Here is an 18,164-nt window from a genome sequence, read left to right on the forward strand (position 1 = left end):
CTTCCAGATCTGAAAAACCTGCATATCCAAAAACGTTCAAATGGCTTAAAAACAGAGAAAATGAGTAGGAGATTAGATAAATCTACCTTTATAGAACACACAAAAATACATATCTAAAATTTATAGATCTACCTTTAAATGAGTGGAAGATGAGTACCATCAGATTAAAAACCTGCTAAAAAAGATCGATTAGTAAGAAAGACATGAGACAAAACTGAAAAATTCATATAAAGTTTGGTATTTTCAAGTCAAAGAAATTAGAGAGAGGTTGAAGAGTTTTAGAATGATGTACATTACATTTTTGCTGCAGCCATTTGAGAGGAAGAGAGAAAATGTGTACATTTTTCTTTATATAGGGAGACAAAAAATCCAATTAGGTTAAATATTTTTGATTCAGACGACTTCCTAGACGACTTACTTGTAAGTCGCCCAGAAGACTTTAATATTTTTAGCGGAAAATTAAAATAGAAGACTTCTGAGACGACTTTCTGGTTTAAATTATTTAAGCGGGAAAATAATTTTTTTAAAATTTTAGGCGGGAATATTTGGACGACTTACATGTAAGTCGTCTGTTTTAATTTCTTCACCAGAAGACTTCCATGGAAGTCGTCTAGACCTAAACATAACTCCTAAACTTAATTAACTAACTAAACACTTCATAAAATCAAATTAAACTTCAAAAGTGTTTACTATACACAAAAATAAACACGTATACGTAAAAATTTAATTTTTCAAAAAAACATTCAAGCTTTCCAAAATCTAACCCTATGAATACATACAATAGTACAACATATGTTGCCAAACCCTAGATCAAAGAATACCATGATTCACTACCTACACTCATCTATATTGAAAACAATTCAATTTTGTTATATTTTAATTTATATCACTTAAAACTGTTTATAATTACATGATTTTAATTTTTCACTTATCAAAATATTTAAAAAATATATATAAATTATTTTTAAGATCAGCTACACCAGAAGACTTACTTTGAGTTCCAACATCTCAGACGACTCAAACGACTTACTAGGGCTATAATCGTAAAAATGGCTTCTGTTTTTTTGTTTGGTCACAAGGGTCTGAACTGTAATTTCACAAGACTTTTAGGTTAGTTTTGCATTTGATTCAAGTTTGGATATATGTTTGGGGTTAAAATCAAGTCGTGGGTTAGTTTTGGCAAATTCCCCCATTTCACCGACTCGATCGTATCGTTAGGTCAGATTGGATCATTTAAATATATACACTCGCATGTGCAGCGTAAGTAGGTGAGATCGGATCATTTAAATATGCGCACATCCGTGGCAGTCTATCACTACTCCCACCCATTGGTGCATATCAAAAACAAAAAAAAATCTTTAAAAAAAAATGGTGCATATCGTAGTAATCTCTGACACCATTGTTCGACCAGAGAACTACGAGGATGGATCGGAACAGGTTAAGATCCATCTAACTCCATGGGATCTCTCCTTCCTTCGAACTGAGTACGCACAAAGAGCTCTTATCTTTCCGCAACCCAACCCGGGAACCCACCTGATCTCTCAGCTGAAGTCTTCTCTTTCCGCCGCATTGAAGATTTTCTATCCATTTGCTGGACGTTTAGTGAAGATCGACAACGAAGATGACGGAACAAAGTCATTTATCATAGATTGCGATGGTTCAGGTGTCAAATTCGTGCATGCTTCGGCCAAGACTGTCTCGGTGAGGGATGTTTTAGAACCGGCTAATGGTACTGTCCCTGATTACTGGAGTGAGTTTTTCCCAGCGAACGGAGTTCAAAGCTGGGAAGGGGTCTCAAAGCCGTTGATTGCGTTCCAAGTAACGGAGTTAAAAGATGGAGTTTTCATTGGATATGGTTATAACCATTTGGTTGCAGACGGAACTTCGTTCTGGAGTTTCTTCAAAACGTGGACGGAGATTTTCTCTACCGGTTTTGACCGGAAAAGGTTTCCTCCTTTGCCTCTTTGTGGATGGTTTCTCGACGGGATTGATTACCCGATTCAAATTCCCATCTCAGAGACGGTACCATCATCACATGCTGGGCTTGTCGCTCCATCGTTACCGCATCTCGAAAAGAAGATCTTTCGGTTCACGAGTGCACACATCTCTAAGCTCAAAGCTAAAGCCAACGACGAGGTTGTTGGTTATGGTGAGGATCTGAAAATCTCGTCGTTCCAAGCTGTGTTGGAGCATATGTGGCAATCAATAATCAGAAACAGTGATCTCAATCCGGAAGAAGTTATTCATTGCAAGTTGGCAATGGATATTAGACAAAGGCTAAACCCTCCGGTGAAGAAAAATTGTTTTGGAAACATGATCGGACTGGCGGCGACGACGACAACCACCAGAGAAATGCTTGACAATGGGCTGGGTTGGGTTGCTTTGCAACTAAACAAAACTGTGAGGTCACAAACGAATGAAGAACTTAGAAAGTTTGCTGATAATTGGGTGAAGAGCCCGAAAATACCGAATCGGTTGGTTGCAAATAATTCGCTCGTTGTTGCTGGCTCTCCACGGTTCAATGTGTTCGGAAATGATTTCGGCTGGGGGAAACCGATTGCGTTTCGAGGTGGACCGGGAATTGCTGGCCATGGTAAAATCCTTGCTTACCCGGGAACTGAAAAAGGAAGCATGGAGATTCATACGTCTCTATGGTCTCACGTTTTGGACAAGTTATTGGCTGATCAAGAGTTTTTACAGCATGTCGTATGCAGTGGCAGACCCAAGATCTTTTTTCATCGGTTTCATATATTTATCAAGAAAATAATAAGTACAAGAAAAAGAGTGTGAGAGGTTTCAGGTGAGGGGCTCGACTGGGGTCAATTAAAGTGAAAGCAACCTCTGATATATTAATATTTATGCACTTTTACATGTAATATTTATGCAACATGCATATAAAAAACGTAATTATATACATTTCTACGGCGCCAGTCAGCTAAATGTGGGTCCACCACTGGTCGGTCATATGTGTTTTTTTTTTTTTTTGCATGCACTCCTGCAGACTGCAGTCTCTGAGTGTTCGTTTTCCTCTGAATAAACCATCCAAGTTACCTTGAAATGTTATCTTCTGCATGCACTCCTGCAGATTGCAGTCTCATGCACTCCTGCAGATTGCAGTCTCTGAGCGTAACGAAATAAGAAAATATCATATGTGATCATTATCTTTTTGCCCCTCCCCCCCCCCCCCCCGCCGAAGGGGAGACCTAGACAATCGAGCTACGCAACATCACCGCCAACAAATCAATAAATATTTCGGGGAAAGCAACACACAAAGCAATGTTGTGAAAATAAGGATCTGATTAGGATCCTTTAGGATTATTAGCGGAATATAAGAATCCGTTTCTTAATTTTTAATTAAAAAGCTAAGAACCAGTTCTTAGCTTATTTAGTTAAAAGTTAAAAGATGAGTTCTTATATTCCGTTAAGAACCGCGCCCTAAGAACCCCCATTAAACATGCTCTTAGGATGCGTAATACGTGCCACATCGCGTGCGAAAGAAAACACGGAGCCTGGATTGTACTTTTCCTATGCAAAATATTCGACCATGAATATTTTTCTTGTTTATCACATGAATAAATTTTTTTTATATCCTTACTTTATATATATATAATAAATAATTATTTAAATAAATAAAAAATTAAATAAAATTTTGGGCATTATCTGACAAGAACTATGAGTACTCTTGGATGTTCAGAAAAATTCTCTCCCTCCGCCACAAAGCTTTATCTTTTATCAGAATTGAGGTCAGAAGTAGAGATTCAACATTTTTCTGGTGGGATCCTTGGACACCATTTGGTATCTTAAGAGAGTTTTTAGGGTCTGAAACCTCTCTCGGTATCCCCTCAAAGCGCGACTCTAGCGGATCTTAGCTCTGGTAATGGATGGACGTTTCCAAATACAGAGAATCAGGTCCTGCTTCTATCCTACATCACAACTCTGCACTTGACTACAGGCTCAGACCAGGCGGTTTGGTCAGTGAACGGACCGAAGTGTAAAAATTTCTGCACCAAGCACGTATTCAACGCTATCAGAAGGTCAATGCCTCAAAAGCATCGGTTCCTTTGGTGTGGCATAAGGCTTCAGTTCCTAGGCATTCAACCACTACTTGGTTATTTATTCTAAATAGAAATCCAACCTTTGATCGCCTTGTCTCTATGGAATGTTGATCTGGACCCTATTTGTTTGTTACGTGGAGAAGGAGATGAATCGTGCAATCATCTATTTTTTGAATGCTCTTTCTATGCAGTGGTGTGGCGATCAATGCCTCGGAGGTTTCACTTGCCTTCAGTGCCCCTGGTGTGGGCTGATTTCTTGCTATGGCTCCCTAATGCCCACTCGGATTCTATGGTTAAATTGGCAATTCTTCAAGTGTGGCAGGCCGCTATCTATGAGCTCTGGAAGGAGAGGAATAGATGGTTACATGACAGTTTGACTTTGCCGCATGTTCATATAATGAGATACATATCTGCAACTCTTAGGGATAAATGCTCAGCGTTATTGTCCCTTGGCCATCCCTTAGGCCCTCGCCTTGCTCAGTTCTGCTTCGATCCTCCATAATCACCGGCCTTCATCTGCTCTTCTTATCTTAATCTATCAGTGATGTATCTGATCCTCCTCTCTTCTTCTTATATTATGTAATTTGGTGCTTGCTTGCCTTATGTATCTGCTACTTTCTTTTTTAATGAAAATCCCTTAACAAAAAAAAAACTTGTTTCAGTTTTTCAATTATACGTTTTCGAATTTGAATTCTTTTTATAACTTTTTTTCGAATATTTTTTTTTTCCTTTTCAAATTTTCTTTTTGAAATTCAAAATTTCTCTTAAAACTAGTTTTATAAATTAAAAAAATTAAGTATTTATTTATATATTTATTAGAATCTTAAACTCCACAATCCAAAATTCTATCTCACCATTCAACTCTAAACCTTAAGTGTAAATTAATTAACCCTGGGACTATAAGTGTGGTTTTTACCTCCTTAAAAGTGATGGTAAAATTGGTTAATTTAAACATAAAAAAGTAATATTAGAAAGGGCAAATCTCCAAAATAGCACATTTCTAAGTTTATATCACAAAAATAGCACTCCAAAATTAAAATGACCAAAATAGCACATTTCTAAGTTTATCCTTTGAAAATTTTAATTTTTTTATTTTTCAAAATTTGAAATATTATCCCCAAAACCTCATTTCTCAACTCTAAACCCTAAACCTTAAACTCTAAACCCTAAACACTAAACCCTAAACTCTAAACTCTAAACCCTAAACCCTAAACTCTAAACCCTAAACCCTAAACCCTAAACCCTAAACTCTAAACCCTAAACCCTAAATCCTAAACTCCACCCTTTAACTCTGAACCCTAAGTTTGTGACTTTTGATAAAACATTAAGTGCTATTTTTGTGACTTTTGACCTTGAGTGCTAGTTTGAGAACAAAAACTTGATTTAGTGCTATTTTGTCTTTTTCTCTATTAGAAATGTGATATTTTAGGCAGTTCCCAACTTATACACATGAATGTTGTTTTATGTCAAATAATTTTAACATTTACCATATTACTAATTTCTTAAATGACATGTTTAAATACAATAATTTTAGAGTTTGCATGTAGTATTTAATTTATTGTTTTAAATTGTTAGTGATATATTTCTTGTTAAAACATGAACATTAATTAAAATCTTAACCTTTTGTGTAATTTACGGGAAATGCCACTTAATTTAACATTAATTTTGTATTTAAAATTTATGTGAAAATAATTTACTATAAATATCTTTTCAAAACAAAGTTAGCATTTCGATCATAAATAAAAGCTTTAGATATTTATTTGATATCTACATTTACACTTATAGTAAACATATTCTAATGAAATATTTTTAGAAATTGTTTTACAAATTTGTAACTTGTTAAAATAAAATAAATATAACATAAACAAATTCAAATGATAAACTCTAAAAACAGCAGTTAAGACAAAAGAAGAAGTAAGATTGAACAAAAAATCATATAGGAAACCTAATTAACAAGAACAGAATCGTCGACAGAGAGGAAAAGGAAAAATAAACCTTTATGTGTCCTGTTACAAATTCAAGTGAGAAAAACAAAGAAGGGATACACGGAGTTTATATTCTGAAAATTGAGATCCTCAAAAGAAAATGATTGTCATGCAACAAAACGATTCGTTTTGTAAAGAGGAAAAAATCAACTTCTTTAATTTACATCAATCAAATCTTGCAATTAATTCACAAAATCGGAATCTCGAACCGGATCTCGAAATGCATAAAGTACCGATCTCAACTACAACACCCAAGTCGAAATTAACACCCGAGCTGTCTAATGACTTGAGACACGCCAGACTTGGAGGACTATTGTTGGAGGCGGATTACACCCCACTATATCCGGTTCAAGAATTTGGTCCAATATCCTACAGACCCGCAACAATACAATGGGCCTATGAAAGTCTAAAGCCCATACCGAGGTTAAGAGACGGCCCATACCGAGCTCACATATTCAAACTATAACGTAAAAAAGGTCAAAGAATTAAAGACGACCATGAAAATTCATGATGCTCGCGAGAAATCACATCACGGTTACAATCCACTCTTGAAGATATATAAAAGAAAGACCATGACAACGAGATACTTTCAATACTTAAATATATACATACACTTTTCTTCTTAGATACCCTGTGTATTCATACCAGGTTTCTACTTGTATTGTAAATCAAATACACTTCTTTATACGAAATCATCAATATATGATCTTTTATACACTTTTCTTATACACGTAATTTAAACACTAAAATGAATTTCTAAAGTGGATTTTGAGATTCATCATCGGCACCACTCAACTCCAAGACTCCACCATATATCCCTGAAAAAGCGGGGACCTAGCTAGCTTTGTCCTTAAAACTATAAATTGCAAATAGCTGTGTCGTCATCGATCTTATTGAGGAGAACCATCCACAACTTCAAATTATATTCGCCACAAAGTCGGTTCCTGATCTGTCACATTATAAATAGCAAACCAAAGTTATAACAAAGAAACACCTCTTACAATTTTCTAGAGCAATACAATACTTTCAATACTTAAATATATACATACACTTTTCTTCTTAGATACCCTGTGTATTCATACCCGGTTTCTACTTGTATTGTAAATCAAATACACTTCTTTATAAGAAATCATCAATATATGATCTTTTATACACTTTTCTTATACACGTAATTTAAACACTAAAATGAATTTCTAAAGTGGATTTTGAAATTCATCATCTGCACCACTCAACTCCAAGACTCCACCATATATCCCTGAAAAAGCGGGGACCTAGCTTTGTCCTTAAAACCATAAATCGCAAAGAGCTGTGTCGTCATCGATCTTATTGAGGAGAACCATCCACAACTTCAAGTTATATTCGCCACAAAGTCGGTTCCTGATCTGTCACATTATAAATAGCAAACGAAAGTTATAACAAAGAAACACCTCTTACTATTTTCCGGTGAAGATTAAAGGAAATCTAAAACATTTTAATTTTGCTTAGGAGCGAGAAGAGTTTTCATGCGCATATCGCATAAATAATAATTTTAAATATACTATTTTTATTTTAAATTAAAATTTAGTTTACATTTGGAAATTATTATTATCATATTTGAACTTCAACAGTTTGAGAAAAAATCATAAACATATTTTGTAATTTTATTTCTTTTAATTTGGTTTAGCTATTTCAATTTTTTTTATTTAAATTTAATAAAGTTAAAATTAACTTTTATAAAGATAATTTTAACATATTATATTTAATGATTATTTATCTAAATATATCTATCATCATCTAGTTTTAAATACATACACACACACACATATATATATTTGAATATATAAATTCTAATAAATTTTGGGTTTTTTTTTGTTTTAGTTAAAATATGTTAAAAAGGAAAATAAATTTGTTAACTAACCTGATAAACAGAAAAATGTTTTTAATAATATAATCATTTAACTATCAAAAAAAATATTTTATTAGTGTTGCTTTAGTTTTGTATCTTTGATGCACATTTACAATTAATTTGATAAAATTTATATATTATACAAGTATAATATATTAATAGATGTAAAATTATATTTGTAGTTATATTTAGCTTATTTTATTAACATGATATATATTATTTAATATTGATATATTAGTTATTAATATATTTTAATAATATTGCCAAAAAATAAATAAGTATATAGAAAATTTACATTAATAATAATATAAGAGTTAATAGTCATTACCATATTTAAAGAACCTTACCAAAAATATAAATCTTATAAAAAAAATTGTACATGTCATAATCATATTAGTGTCATGTCACATTTTTCCAAAACATGTCATTTTTCTTGTTAAGATTGAATGTGGTTATGACATATATGCAAATCACTTCACAAATAGTGTTTATTATGGGATAGATATTACACCAAAGATCTTCTCGTACATGTCTTTGTTCACATAAAAATCTGTTTTTTGGGTAAAAAATTAGTTTTTAGCTTTTTGTTAGGAACCAAACAATGTAAAATAGATTTTTCTAACAAGAATTTTTTCTAACAAGAATTGAATTCGAGTGGTGGAACACCTAATAGACACTCTTTTACAACTATACCTACAGCTCCTTAGTTCATACAAAAATCTATAAAGGATTTCTTCATTGGGTTCTAATTTTCCGATCACCGGACTCCTCCGAAATGTCACTATCAAAGAACTTATCCTCCATGTTTCAGTCTATATAACTTACGTGGTCCGAGTATATTTTTTAGTTATTATGTCCTTGTCTAACTATGTCATTGTATTTTCCATCGTTTTCTAAATTGTTTATTGTTTACATGATTTTAGAGTTTTCTGTCTCCTTTTTGTTCAATGGATATGTTCATATGCAAACCAATGTTTTAGACGACTCAGAGAACATTGTCTGCCTCAGTGCCTTCTCGGCTTATATATATATATATATATATCTCTACCCAATTATTTATACGCGAGAACTTCATGCCTTTGGCTTTGTAGATGTACAAAATATATTTATACTAGGGGTATTCCGGCGCTATGTGCCGGATTCGTAGATTTTGTTATCTAATAAGTTGTTAAGAATTTGGTTGAGTCATTTGGTATTGGTTAGTGATAGTAATATATTTGTCTCTTTTGAAGTTGTTCATGGAAAAGATGAATATTGTAGTTTGCTGGAGATTGGGGTGAAAGTAATTCTTAGATCTGTTGGAGCTTGGGTTCAAAGTTATTGTTTTATAAGGACGTGGGTTCAGAGGATATTGCATGGAACAGAAAGAAAATGGTTAATAAGTATAATATATTATTGATTAATTGTTGTTTTGTTTGAGCACTTTATAAGAGATAGTAAACAAAGCATAGAGATACAAAGTGAAGATCAACAGAAATCTAGAATTCGGTAGCATCGATCCGTTATCATAAGGATACGATGTCATTGTTTGAGAGCTTAAAAAGAATGCTGAATATACCAAGATAGATTTTATGGCATTGGTGATTTTATATTTGTGGTATGTAAATTTGAGTTTCTGATTTGGAAACGGAATGGTTTAATAAATATAGAAATTTGTAATTTTGAGAAATTAAAATATCTAAATGGTGTGAAAGGGATAGAAAAATATTAAAAAGAAAATATCTTATTGAGGACAATAATGACAAAAGTTATATTGTAAATGAGAACCCAATAAAGCCTTTTATTTTATTTTTATTAGGCAGACATCAGATGTTATGTTGCGTTTTGTTTTTCGCTTTTTAGCGGATAGAGCCGGTGTTGTTCTAAACATGGTTAATATCATAATACATAGAAGTCAGTATAAATAACACAGATCCTTAAATTCTAAACGTATAGATAAAGATAATGCACATGGTTGACACCTTAGAGTAAAAACGATCAAAATCAAACAAAATAAAAAATTTATTATATTTAGTTAACTGGTTCTAAATCAAACAAAACAACAATCTAGTATAACTGTTCTGAACTAAATAAAACTAATAAATATGAAAATTATAAACAGATTTGATTTCAATTTTTGTAATCATAGAATGAAAACAAAAGGAACCGAGTTTTGTACCCCACGTTTCTCCATGGGGAAGTGAAGAATACCAGCATCAGAATAAGGAACAAAAGAGGTCCCTGGGAGAGATACCTTGCCAAGGAAGGAATGTCCATTAGTAGGTCTGTTTTGACTATAAGCCTGACCTTCAAGAGTGAGATAGTGAAGCCCAATTTAATGACGGATTAAAGAATCCGGAAGACGTTATGGCTCGAGAAGGGAGTGGTGTTTCGTCGGTGTGTGGGTTCGGCGAAGAATCAGCCGGAGTAAGAAGAACGATGAAGATCCCTAATTCAAATGGGCCACAAATAGTAAACATGCTCAATTATTTTAAAAAAGAAGTGAAGCCCAATTCTAACACACAGCATTTCACCGCAACAGAACAAACCGAGCGTGAACCGTAGGGATATCAACGCGTGAGAAACACCATTATCACAAAATGTCGACACGTGTCGCGAAATGCCCCACCAAGTGTCCTGAGATGTCTCATATGGTAATACTTCATGTTACTGTCGCTGAGTGCATCCTGAAGTACATCTTTCTCACCAAGTGTCTCCTTGTACCCTGCAAATGCAATGAGTTGCACCACTCAGATCAATCTAAGGTAACAGATTCCAAGTTCAAAATAGAGAGAAGATAGCTAATGGCTTACCGTTCCCAGTGACCATGATCTACGGGTCCTTATAGTTCTCTTTGATGTATTTCAAAACTTTTCTTAATCCATCAGCTCACACTGGATATTTGGAAGTAGCCGGCTGAAACATCATCAGATAAAACAAAGAGAAATTATACCTGAGAACCAATCTTGTACCCATCTGGATTTTGTGCTACAGGTAAAACAAAAGGGAAGATTAGAAAGAAGAACACTAACCATCAAAAACAAACGTAATGGTTAGAAAAAGCAGAGCATACAATGTAATTTGAAGCGAGAATTCACAGCTCGGTTTCTCTTGATTAACATTGTCCACATGAGCAACAAACGCAGAAGTAACTGATACCAAAAAAATCATAAGAGCCCTTCAGTTTCATCTTCTGCTCAGTGTAAACGATCATAATCTAGCACCAACGCTATCTTTCATGGTCAGAGGGTAGTCTCCCTGTGTTACTGATTCCAAATGCCTGCAAGAAACTATCAGAATCCAAACTCAAAAACGCTAAATTTTTTCTTAAAGACACTCACCAGCCTAAAGTGAAATCCAAAGCTCTCTTCACTATCTCCTCTGAGCTGGACTTCTTCTCGTAAGGCTCAAACCACATTGGACTCCGGACTATACCAATGTTCCCATCTTTGCACTGTTTTGATATGAATCCACACGTTAGATCAATAGAAACTTTAATATATATTGGTTCTTAAGGATATATCACCTTTGCACATTTCCTAAACTCTTCCACAGCTTCAGTATGAGCCAACAACAAGTTGTGACTTAAGGTGTAGACTTCATGTCCAGAATCACCTCCAACGCATTTCTCATTGACGTATTTAGAACATCTTCCTGGTGCTTTCTCTGCAGTGTCGTATCCACCAAGGCTAGACTCATAAGGCTCGTTTATGGTAATCCAATGCTTCACTCTATGACCATATTCACTGAAAGCAAATTTTTCAAATTCCCCGAAGTCATCCCTATCCATAAAATGAGTATACAGATCAATGATCAGTGCCTCGGGCAACATAAACCACATACCTTCCCATCAATCAAATTAAGATTATTGTTGATATCAGAATAATCACATTCTTCTTGAAATTCACATAACGCATAAACAATACTGTCTTCTCTGCAAAAACTTTTTAAGATCTCGTCATTCTCTTCAATAACCATGCGATGACTTAAACAAATTGGTTAAGCAGACAACGAAGTTAACCACTGTGAGACCTTGCTCCTGAGTTCAACTACATTCTTGTATTCCATCCTCCCTCTCATCGCAATCATCTTCTTTAAGTAACCAACGTAGAGCTGTAGAACTTCCTCCTCCATCCCCAACGGCGTATAGTCACACGAATTTCAGAATGGTTAGATGATCCATCTGATCAGTGGCCGCCAAGAGCTCTCCTTCTCATTTACTATGGGAAGAACACGATCTATGAATTCAGAAAATGTACGATTTTGTTTGGGTTCACAGAAGATGTGTATATATAATGTATGAAAATAGCTGGAACTGGAATGAAAGCTGCATTGAAGAATAAGTAGTGGGATTGCTTGAGTTATTGATATAATTGCAAAAAGTTACGGCGTCACGAAAGGGCAATGGGAAGCGCAGACGGTGAAGCTGTATAACGGCGGATTCATTAACTTGAGAAGATTACAAAAAAGGTAAGGAGTGGGCCAAAATATATCGGGCCACAATATGCTATGAATAAAACTCCATAATCATAATACACAACATTCAGTCTGCAAGGCCCAAAAGGAGCATCGAAATGAGAGTAAAAAATATGATGACACGTGTTGGAATTTGCCATTCCCTCTATGCTGATGTGGCTTAACGAGGAGAGACCAAAGTCTCCTTTATTATATAAGATTTGAACTTTGAACATTTCAAAACTATATTTTGTTATCTTGGTGTCGTTCAAATAATTCTGCTCACATTGGTTTCAAGAATAAATTTATATATTACATGTATCCTCCGTTTGAGCGGGGTTTTAGTGTGTTTTTTTTTGTTTTGTTTAAGAGCGGGGTTTTAGAGTTAATATTACTTTCCACAGACACAGTAAACAAACAAAAAAAATATGCGAAGTCTTGAATCTTAAATACTCTCAAAAACAAGTACATAGAATATAAATTTGAAACAGACGAAATATGTAAAAATACGAATGGCAGCCAAACCAAATACGTAGAATACGGACATCAAACAAACTGGCGGAAAGCACAGGTACCCTAGTGATTGAAAAGGAAGACACTACACAAACCACACACTTAATAAACACAAAAACTCACCTCATCGAACAACTTTGTCCCTTCATTATCCTCAACTATATGATCTAATTGTTTTCGTGGGTTAACATAATCCACATAGACATATCTGATCAGAGAGTTGGGGATTTATCACTGAAAAAGCAAGCTAGGACATTGCTTTCAAGAACAGCTGAGGCTTCAGAAGAATTGATGCAAATAGGAGTCTTGTACTGAGATGGGGAAGCACCTTGAGAGATGGCAAGCTCCATCAGCGAATTAAACGTTTCCTGTTGCACAACCCTAATCTCTAGAGCTCCAATAGACCCATCTTTACTCCTCAGCTCTCGATAAAGAGCACATAAAGATTCCTCCATTACACAACAACATTCCACCAATACTTTGTTATCAAGTTTAACAATGTCACTGATGGTTTTGGATTTGAGTTCCCAGTAAAAAATGTAGTGACCTGGAAGAGTGGAGATATCAGCATAGCATGTGAATCCCATCAATACTAAATCTGAACTCTTAAGAACAAGTGTTGCATTATTCAATGCCTTTAAAATGTCTTCTTCAGTTGTCACTTCCAAGCTGACGCTTAGAGCCACATTTTTCCTGCGAACGAACCTAAATTGAGGTGCATCATTGTAAAATCCAGACACTTGTAGAATATCTCCCATTCTATATCTGTGCAACCCTAATATATATATATATCAACATAAAAAAATTAGTTTATTTTTAGAGATAAATATTTACTACTACATATGAATACCCATACAGATATAACTCACCGTAATAATTTGTGATCAAGGGCTCATAGTAGGACCCAATCTTGACATTCACAAGATCAACTATTTCACCTTTGTTTCCTTCGTCAGCAAGTATGAATTCAAAGTAGGATAAGGTGGGAATAAAAGTATAGGATACATCTTGTGGTTTGCAGAAGGGATTCATATTTATCCCAAACATTGTTTCAGAAGATGCATAGACCGTGGAGATCAAAGGCACATTGTTGGAGTAAAACTCTAACATTGGAATGCATTGAGAATTTTGTCCTGTAACAGTGCTTTGAATGAATTTTACTTTAGGCCAAAGACGTGTGAATATACCTTCCCAAGATTTTGTGTTGCATTCTTTTTCAATCCGATCTGCTAATTCGGAGTTACCTCCTCCTAGGATGTTAGTAACAGCGTCTCTGCAACTAAGGTCGGTGATCCACTCGCTAACATGACCATTCCGGATATTGCTACACATTTCTTTCCAGTAGCTTTCAAGAAAAGTGATTGCTCCAACCAAAGATGAAGCAAAGGTAGCAGTCACATTCACAACTTCGTCTCTCAGACGAAGACCACAAAGAAGATGGCAGTACATAGTCTGCTTGTTATCTGGGCACAACGTCACTTCGTCTGGGCTTGTAAAACAATTTGAGGGCCGGTTCTTGAAACTGTCACTCAATAAGTAACCCGTAAACGAAGTAGAAATAGGCAAACCACATGGCGTTGTAGACTGCGGCCTGGTGAAAAACAACGTTAACGCCTTTCCTTTTTGGCCACCTTCGAAATGCCTACATACCAGGAAAAAAGGGATGAATCCTTGTGTTCAAAGTTATAAATACACTAAATATTTGTGGTGGAAAAAAGTTTATTTTATATTTTTTTTGACTGAAGGAAGAAAGTTTATTTGTAATACATTTGGGTAAAAGCTTAAAAGTATAGCATATTTAATTAGGATAAAAATATACTTTGATATAACGAATAAGCGTAGAGCAATGATAAATGACATGTCCTCAAAGAACTTGTTATTAACTGGGAAGATCTTTTGTTTCCCTGCAGTAGTTCCTGAGCTACACATATCAACAATGTCACAAGCATATCACATTTGAGTTTGCATATATAACCAGCAAGGGCATATTTTATATATACTTAGCTCCGGTATAAAGATATAAATTTTGCTCGGGCATATTTGGTATTTTCTTGACCTCGGCACATACCTCAAGAGAAATCGAGTAATGGGTTTTCCAGAAATGACATCTGAAGGTTCTCCATTCACAACTCGTTCGATATAAGGCTTAACATCATCGTAGCTCACTACCGGTACGTTCTTCTTGAATAACTCTTTATCACAGCTTCCATGGAGGTAGCCTCGGAGATACTCTGTGTTAGCACTAAGCGTAAGTATCTCCTTTAATACATCATCTTGTATTTGCTTCACATTTGATGTTAACTTCTTTAGATCCATCAGACCGTATGATAGACGTTGACGTATAATTTTTGATATCCGCATCACCTCAAATTAAAGAGTTATAAATAAAGAAATTTTAAAAGCGTTGGAAACGTTTTTTTATTTGCTATTTAATGGATTAATAATATAATTTAAGTCATACCTAACTTTGAATTAATTTGAAATGTCCTCGAATCTTGCAGATCATAGTTGTTAGCGTTGAGTTGTCACTATATTATAGTTTATTAATAGAGAACTGTAGGAGATCTTGGGATACGAGTGAGAAATAGAAATTCATGTATCAAAAAGATTTGCTGCCATTCTTTCTACAACATATACATAAATTTACAATTAGAGTTTAATTTACACGTCCGTGTTGATATTATTTATTTTATAAATATATAACTCTAATATTTTGAAGATATATAATTATAGATATAAAAATTTAACATATGTTAATTTCACCTTTCATATAAAGGTTTCACATTTTAGTGTTGTACGTGTAACTCTTTAATCTTACTATTTATGTTTATTATTACAGTATTAACATATATTGATTTATTTTATACATTTTACCTTTTTAATGTTATTATGCTTTCGATTTTGGTACAATAATTTATAATCTGAAATAATCAAATAAATTTCTTTTCCGAAATATATGTTATTTTGAAGATATATAGCTGAAGATATAAAAGTTCAACATATGTTAACTTTAATTGTTGTATATAACATAAAATAGGCCATTTTAAAGGTGAATGTTAATTTATTTATATGAAAGCATTTAAAAAATAAAATAGGTTAATTTATCAATTTAATATAATTTTGTCATATTTAATTTATATAAGCCATTTTGCTATAATATAACTAACTAGATTTTGATCCGCGCTTCCAAGCGCGAGAATTTTTTTGGATTATAAACTAAGTTTGATATAAATTAGTATTTAGGATATTGTATACATTATCATGTTACAAATTTTTATTATATAGGATAAGGGAATTTGTTTAAAATTATATAATTTATGAATTAGTTTATTTGAGTTTTTGTATGTATATTTTTAGGTAACCTTTTTTAGGCATGGACATTTTATTCGGATCTAATAAACCAAACCAAAACTGGCACTAAAATACATGTTCTGTTTGGGTCGGGTCCATCACAAAGTACCTATAGCTTATTTTTGAACCTGTGGGTCTCAGTTCGTATCCGGTTCTAATCTGAGATCCGATATAGGTACCGGAAATGTTTTGTGTATATTAGGTATATTTGGTTATTTCATATATGGTTTCAGTATTATGGATACTTTTAAGTTTTAGGTTTGGATTTAAATTATAGTTTCGTATTTTAGATAAACTTTAGATTTTGAATAAAAGTTAGAATTTTTTTTCTTTAATATTTTCGGTTATTTGTTTGGATTTTTGAGTTTTTCAAGATTTTTCAGAATCCTAAATATCTTAACGGATCTAACCCATCCTGACCCGCTATCCAAAAATCACATGTATTTGAATTATAAACCTAATCTACTCAGATTCGAAAGAAACCAACCCACACATGAACCATAAAGATTCAGAAGATTTAGGGCATGACTGGTTCAAACGCAGCGGGTGAGGTTGCAGGAGTTTGCGGATGCTCGTGGTTGCGGTTTCTAGCGGTTTTAAGAGATTTGTACGACTGGTTATGTAGTTAGAAATTGATGCGTTTACGGGATACTTATGACTGGTTAACTACAAAATGCAGCAGCGGTTAAATAATAAATTAATAATATTTATATTTTATATAATTATAAAAATATCAAAAATCATAATATTATAATAAATATAAAAATTATATTTAGAAAGTTAAAATTTTTAAAATCATAGAAAATATGTTTATTTTAAAAATTTATAATATTAATTAAAATATAATAGATATATTTTAGTATTTTTATAATTCCAATTTAAAATTTTTATTGAATATTTTTATTTTTGTATTTATATTGTTTTATATATTGTATTTATATTTTTATAATAGATATACCGCCCGTAACCGCAAACGCTAGCTGAAATCAGCTTTTGAATTTATGAGGTTTGGAGCAGTTTGAAGTGGTTTACTACGGTTTGAGTGATTGATGCAAAACACTAACAATCACTACCAACCGCAAAAGTTGCGTTTGCGGGTGGTAGCGGGGAAACCAATCATACCCTTAGTTGTTGTCTTAGTTCTTGAAAATATTAGCTAATATTGGTGTTGATTGTGTAAACATTTTTCCACGAGTAATTTTGGTTCATTTGTAATGGATTGAAATTATGGCTATACATAAATTTAAATAATAAATGTTACACATGAACTTTCTCGCTCATGATATACTATAAGAAAAAAAAATCATATTTCAATTTTATTATGTCTGCTATAAGTATTTTATTTCATATATTTATTTTATTATAGAAAATGAAACTTGTAACTTTTTATTTCATATATGGGTAATATACTATTATAACTATATTTTATATATTTAAACTGATATTTAAATATTTACAGAAATAATATATATATTTTATATGATTTTAGTTACAGTTTCATTATTTATACTATAAGAATTACAGAGTTACTATCAGATGAAATATAAAAGTGATATAGCATAATGTTTAAATAATAAAAGTAACTGATGTTTGGGTTTAAAATGACAATAGTAGAATATCAAATTTCTCGTAAATTTCCGGTTGAACATTTTATATGAGGGTAAGAATAGAAGGGTAAATTTTACCTTTACACTTTTTTTGATACCACTATTCAACTTTACCATTAATCAAAGACATTTTCATAAATACCACATTCATTGATGTGTAAAGGACTAAACTAACCTTACCTTATCTTCAACAAGTTTCATCGTCGTCTTCATCTAGCCTCGTCGTCGACGTCTTTATCCAGCCTCGCCATCGTTGTCTTCATCCAGCCTTGCCGTCGTTGTCTTCATCGAGATCCATCGTCGTCTTCATCGAGATCCATCGTCGTCTCCATCG

General features: G+C 33.4%; 3 protein-coding genes across 3 annotated transcripts; 1 reads left to right on the forward strand and 2 right to left on the reverse strand.

Annotated features, from left to right (window-relative positions):
- The first annotated feature begins 1,127 nt into the window (after window positions 1-1,127).
- On the forward strand, window positions 1,128-3,171 carry LOC106393617 (uncharacterized acetyltransferase At3g50280-like). Its single transcript, XM_013834302.3, has one exon. The coding sequence runs from the start codon at window positions 1,369-1,371 to the stop codon at window positions 2,788-2,790; it is 1,422 nt and encodes a 473-aa protein (XP_013689756.1). The 5' UTR covers window positions 1,128-1,368; the 3' UTR covers window positions 2,791-3,171.
- A 5,513-nt stretch (window positions 3,172-8,684) lies between these two features.
- LOC106395221 (4-substituted benzoates-glutamate ligase GH3.12-like) lies at window positions 8,685-15,217 on the reverse strand. The gene is made up of 4 exons (XM_013835733.3): window positions 14,941-15,217; window positions 14,692-14,793; window positions 13,742-14,514; window positions 8,685-13,647 (listed from the first exon to the last, which is right to left on the reverse strand). Exons 1-4 carry the CDS (start codon window positions 15,186-15,188, stop codon window positions 13,085-13,087), a joined length of 1,686 nt encoding a protein of 561 aa, XP_013691187.2. The 5' UTR covers window positions 15,189-15,217; the 3' UTR covers window positions 8,685-13,084.
- On the reverse strand, window positions 11,115-12,038 carry LOC111209514 (probable inactive beta-glucosidase 25). Its single transcript, XM_048768024.1, has 4 exons — window positions 11,926-12,038; window positions 11,431-11,686; window positions 11,246-11,358; window positions 11,115-11,184 (listed from the first exon to the last, which is right to left on the reverse strand). Exons 1-4 carry the CDS (start codon window positions 12,036-12,038, stop codon window positions 11,115-11,117), a joined length of 552 nt encoding a protein of 183 aa, XP_048623981.1.
- Window positions 15,218-18,164: the final 2,947 nt, after the last annotated feature.

The sequence above is a fragment of the Brassica napus genome, chromosome C9 (genome assembly GCF_020379485.1).
Source record: "Brassica napus cultivar Da-Ae chromosome C9, Da-Ae, whole genome shotgun sequence".
NCBI lineage: Eukaryota > Viridiplantae > Streptophyta > Magnoliopsida > Brassicales > Brassicaceae > Brassica > Brassica napus.

Coding starts and splice junctions, on each gene's coding strand:
- LOC106393617 (XM_013834302.3), top strand. CDS start 1,369: ATGGTGCATATCGTAGTAATCTCTGACACCATTGTTCGACCAGAGAAC.
- LOC111209514 (XM_048768024.1), bottom strand. CDS start 12,038: ATGGAGGAGGAAGTTCTACAGCTCTACGTTGGTTACTTAAAGAAGATG. Junction 11,687..11,925: donor AGGAGCAAGGTCTCACAGTG/GTTAACTTCGTT, acceptor TTTTATGGATAG/GGATGACTTCGGGGAATTTG. Junction 11,359..11,430: donor AGTTTAGGAAATGTGCAAAG/GTGATATATCCT, acceptor ATATCAAAACAG/TGCAAAGATGGGAACATTGG.
- LOC106395221 (XM_013835733.3), bottom strand. CDS start 15,188: ATGGATCTAAAGAAGTTAACATCAAATGTGAAGCAAATACAAGATGAT. Junction 14,515..14,691: donor CGCTTATTCGTTATATCAAA/GTATATTTTTAT, acceptor CCTGGTATGTAG/GCATTTCGAAGGTGGCCAAA. Junction 13,648..13,741: donor CTTGATCACAAATTATTACG/GTGAGTTATATC, acceptor TATATATATTAG/GGTTGCACAGATATAGAATG.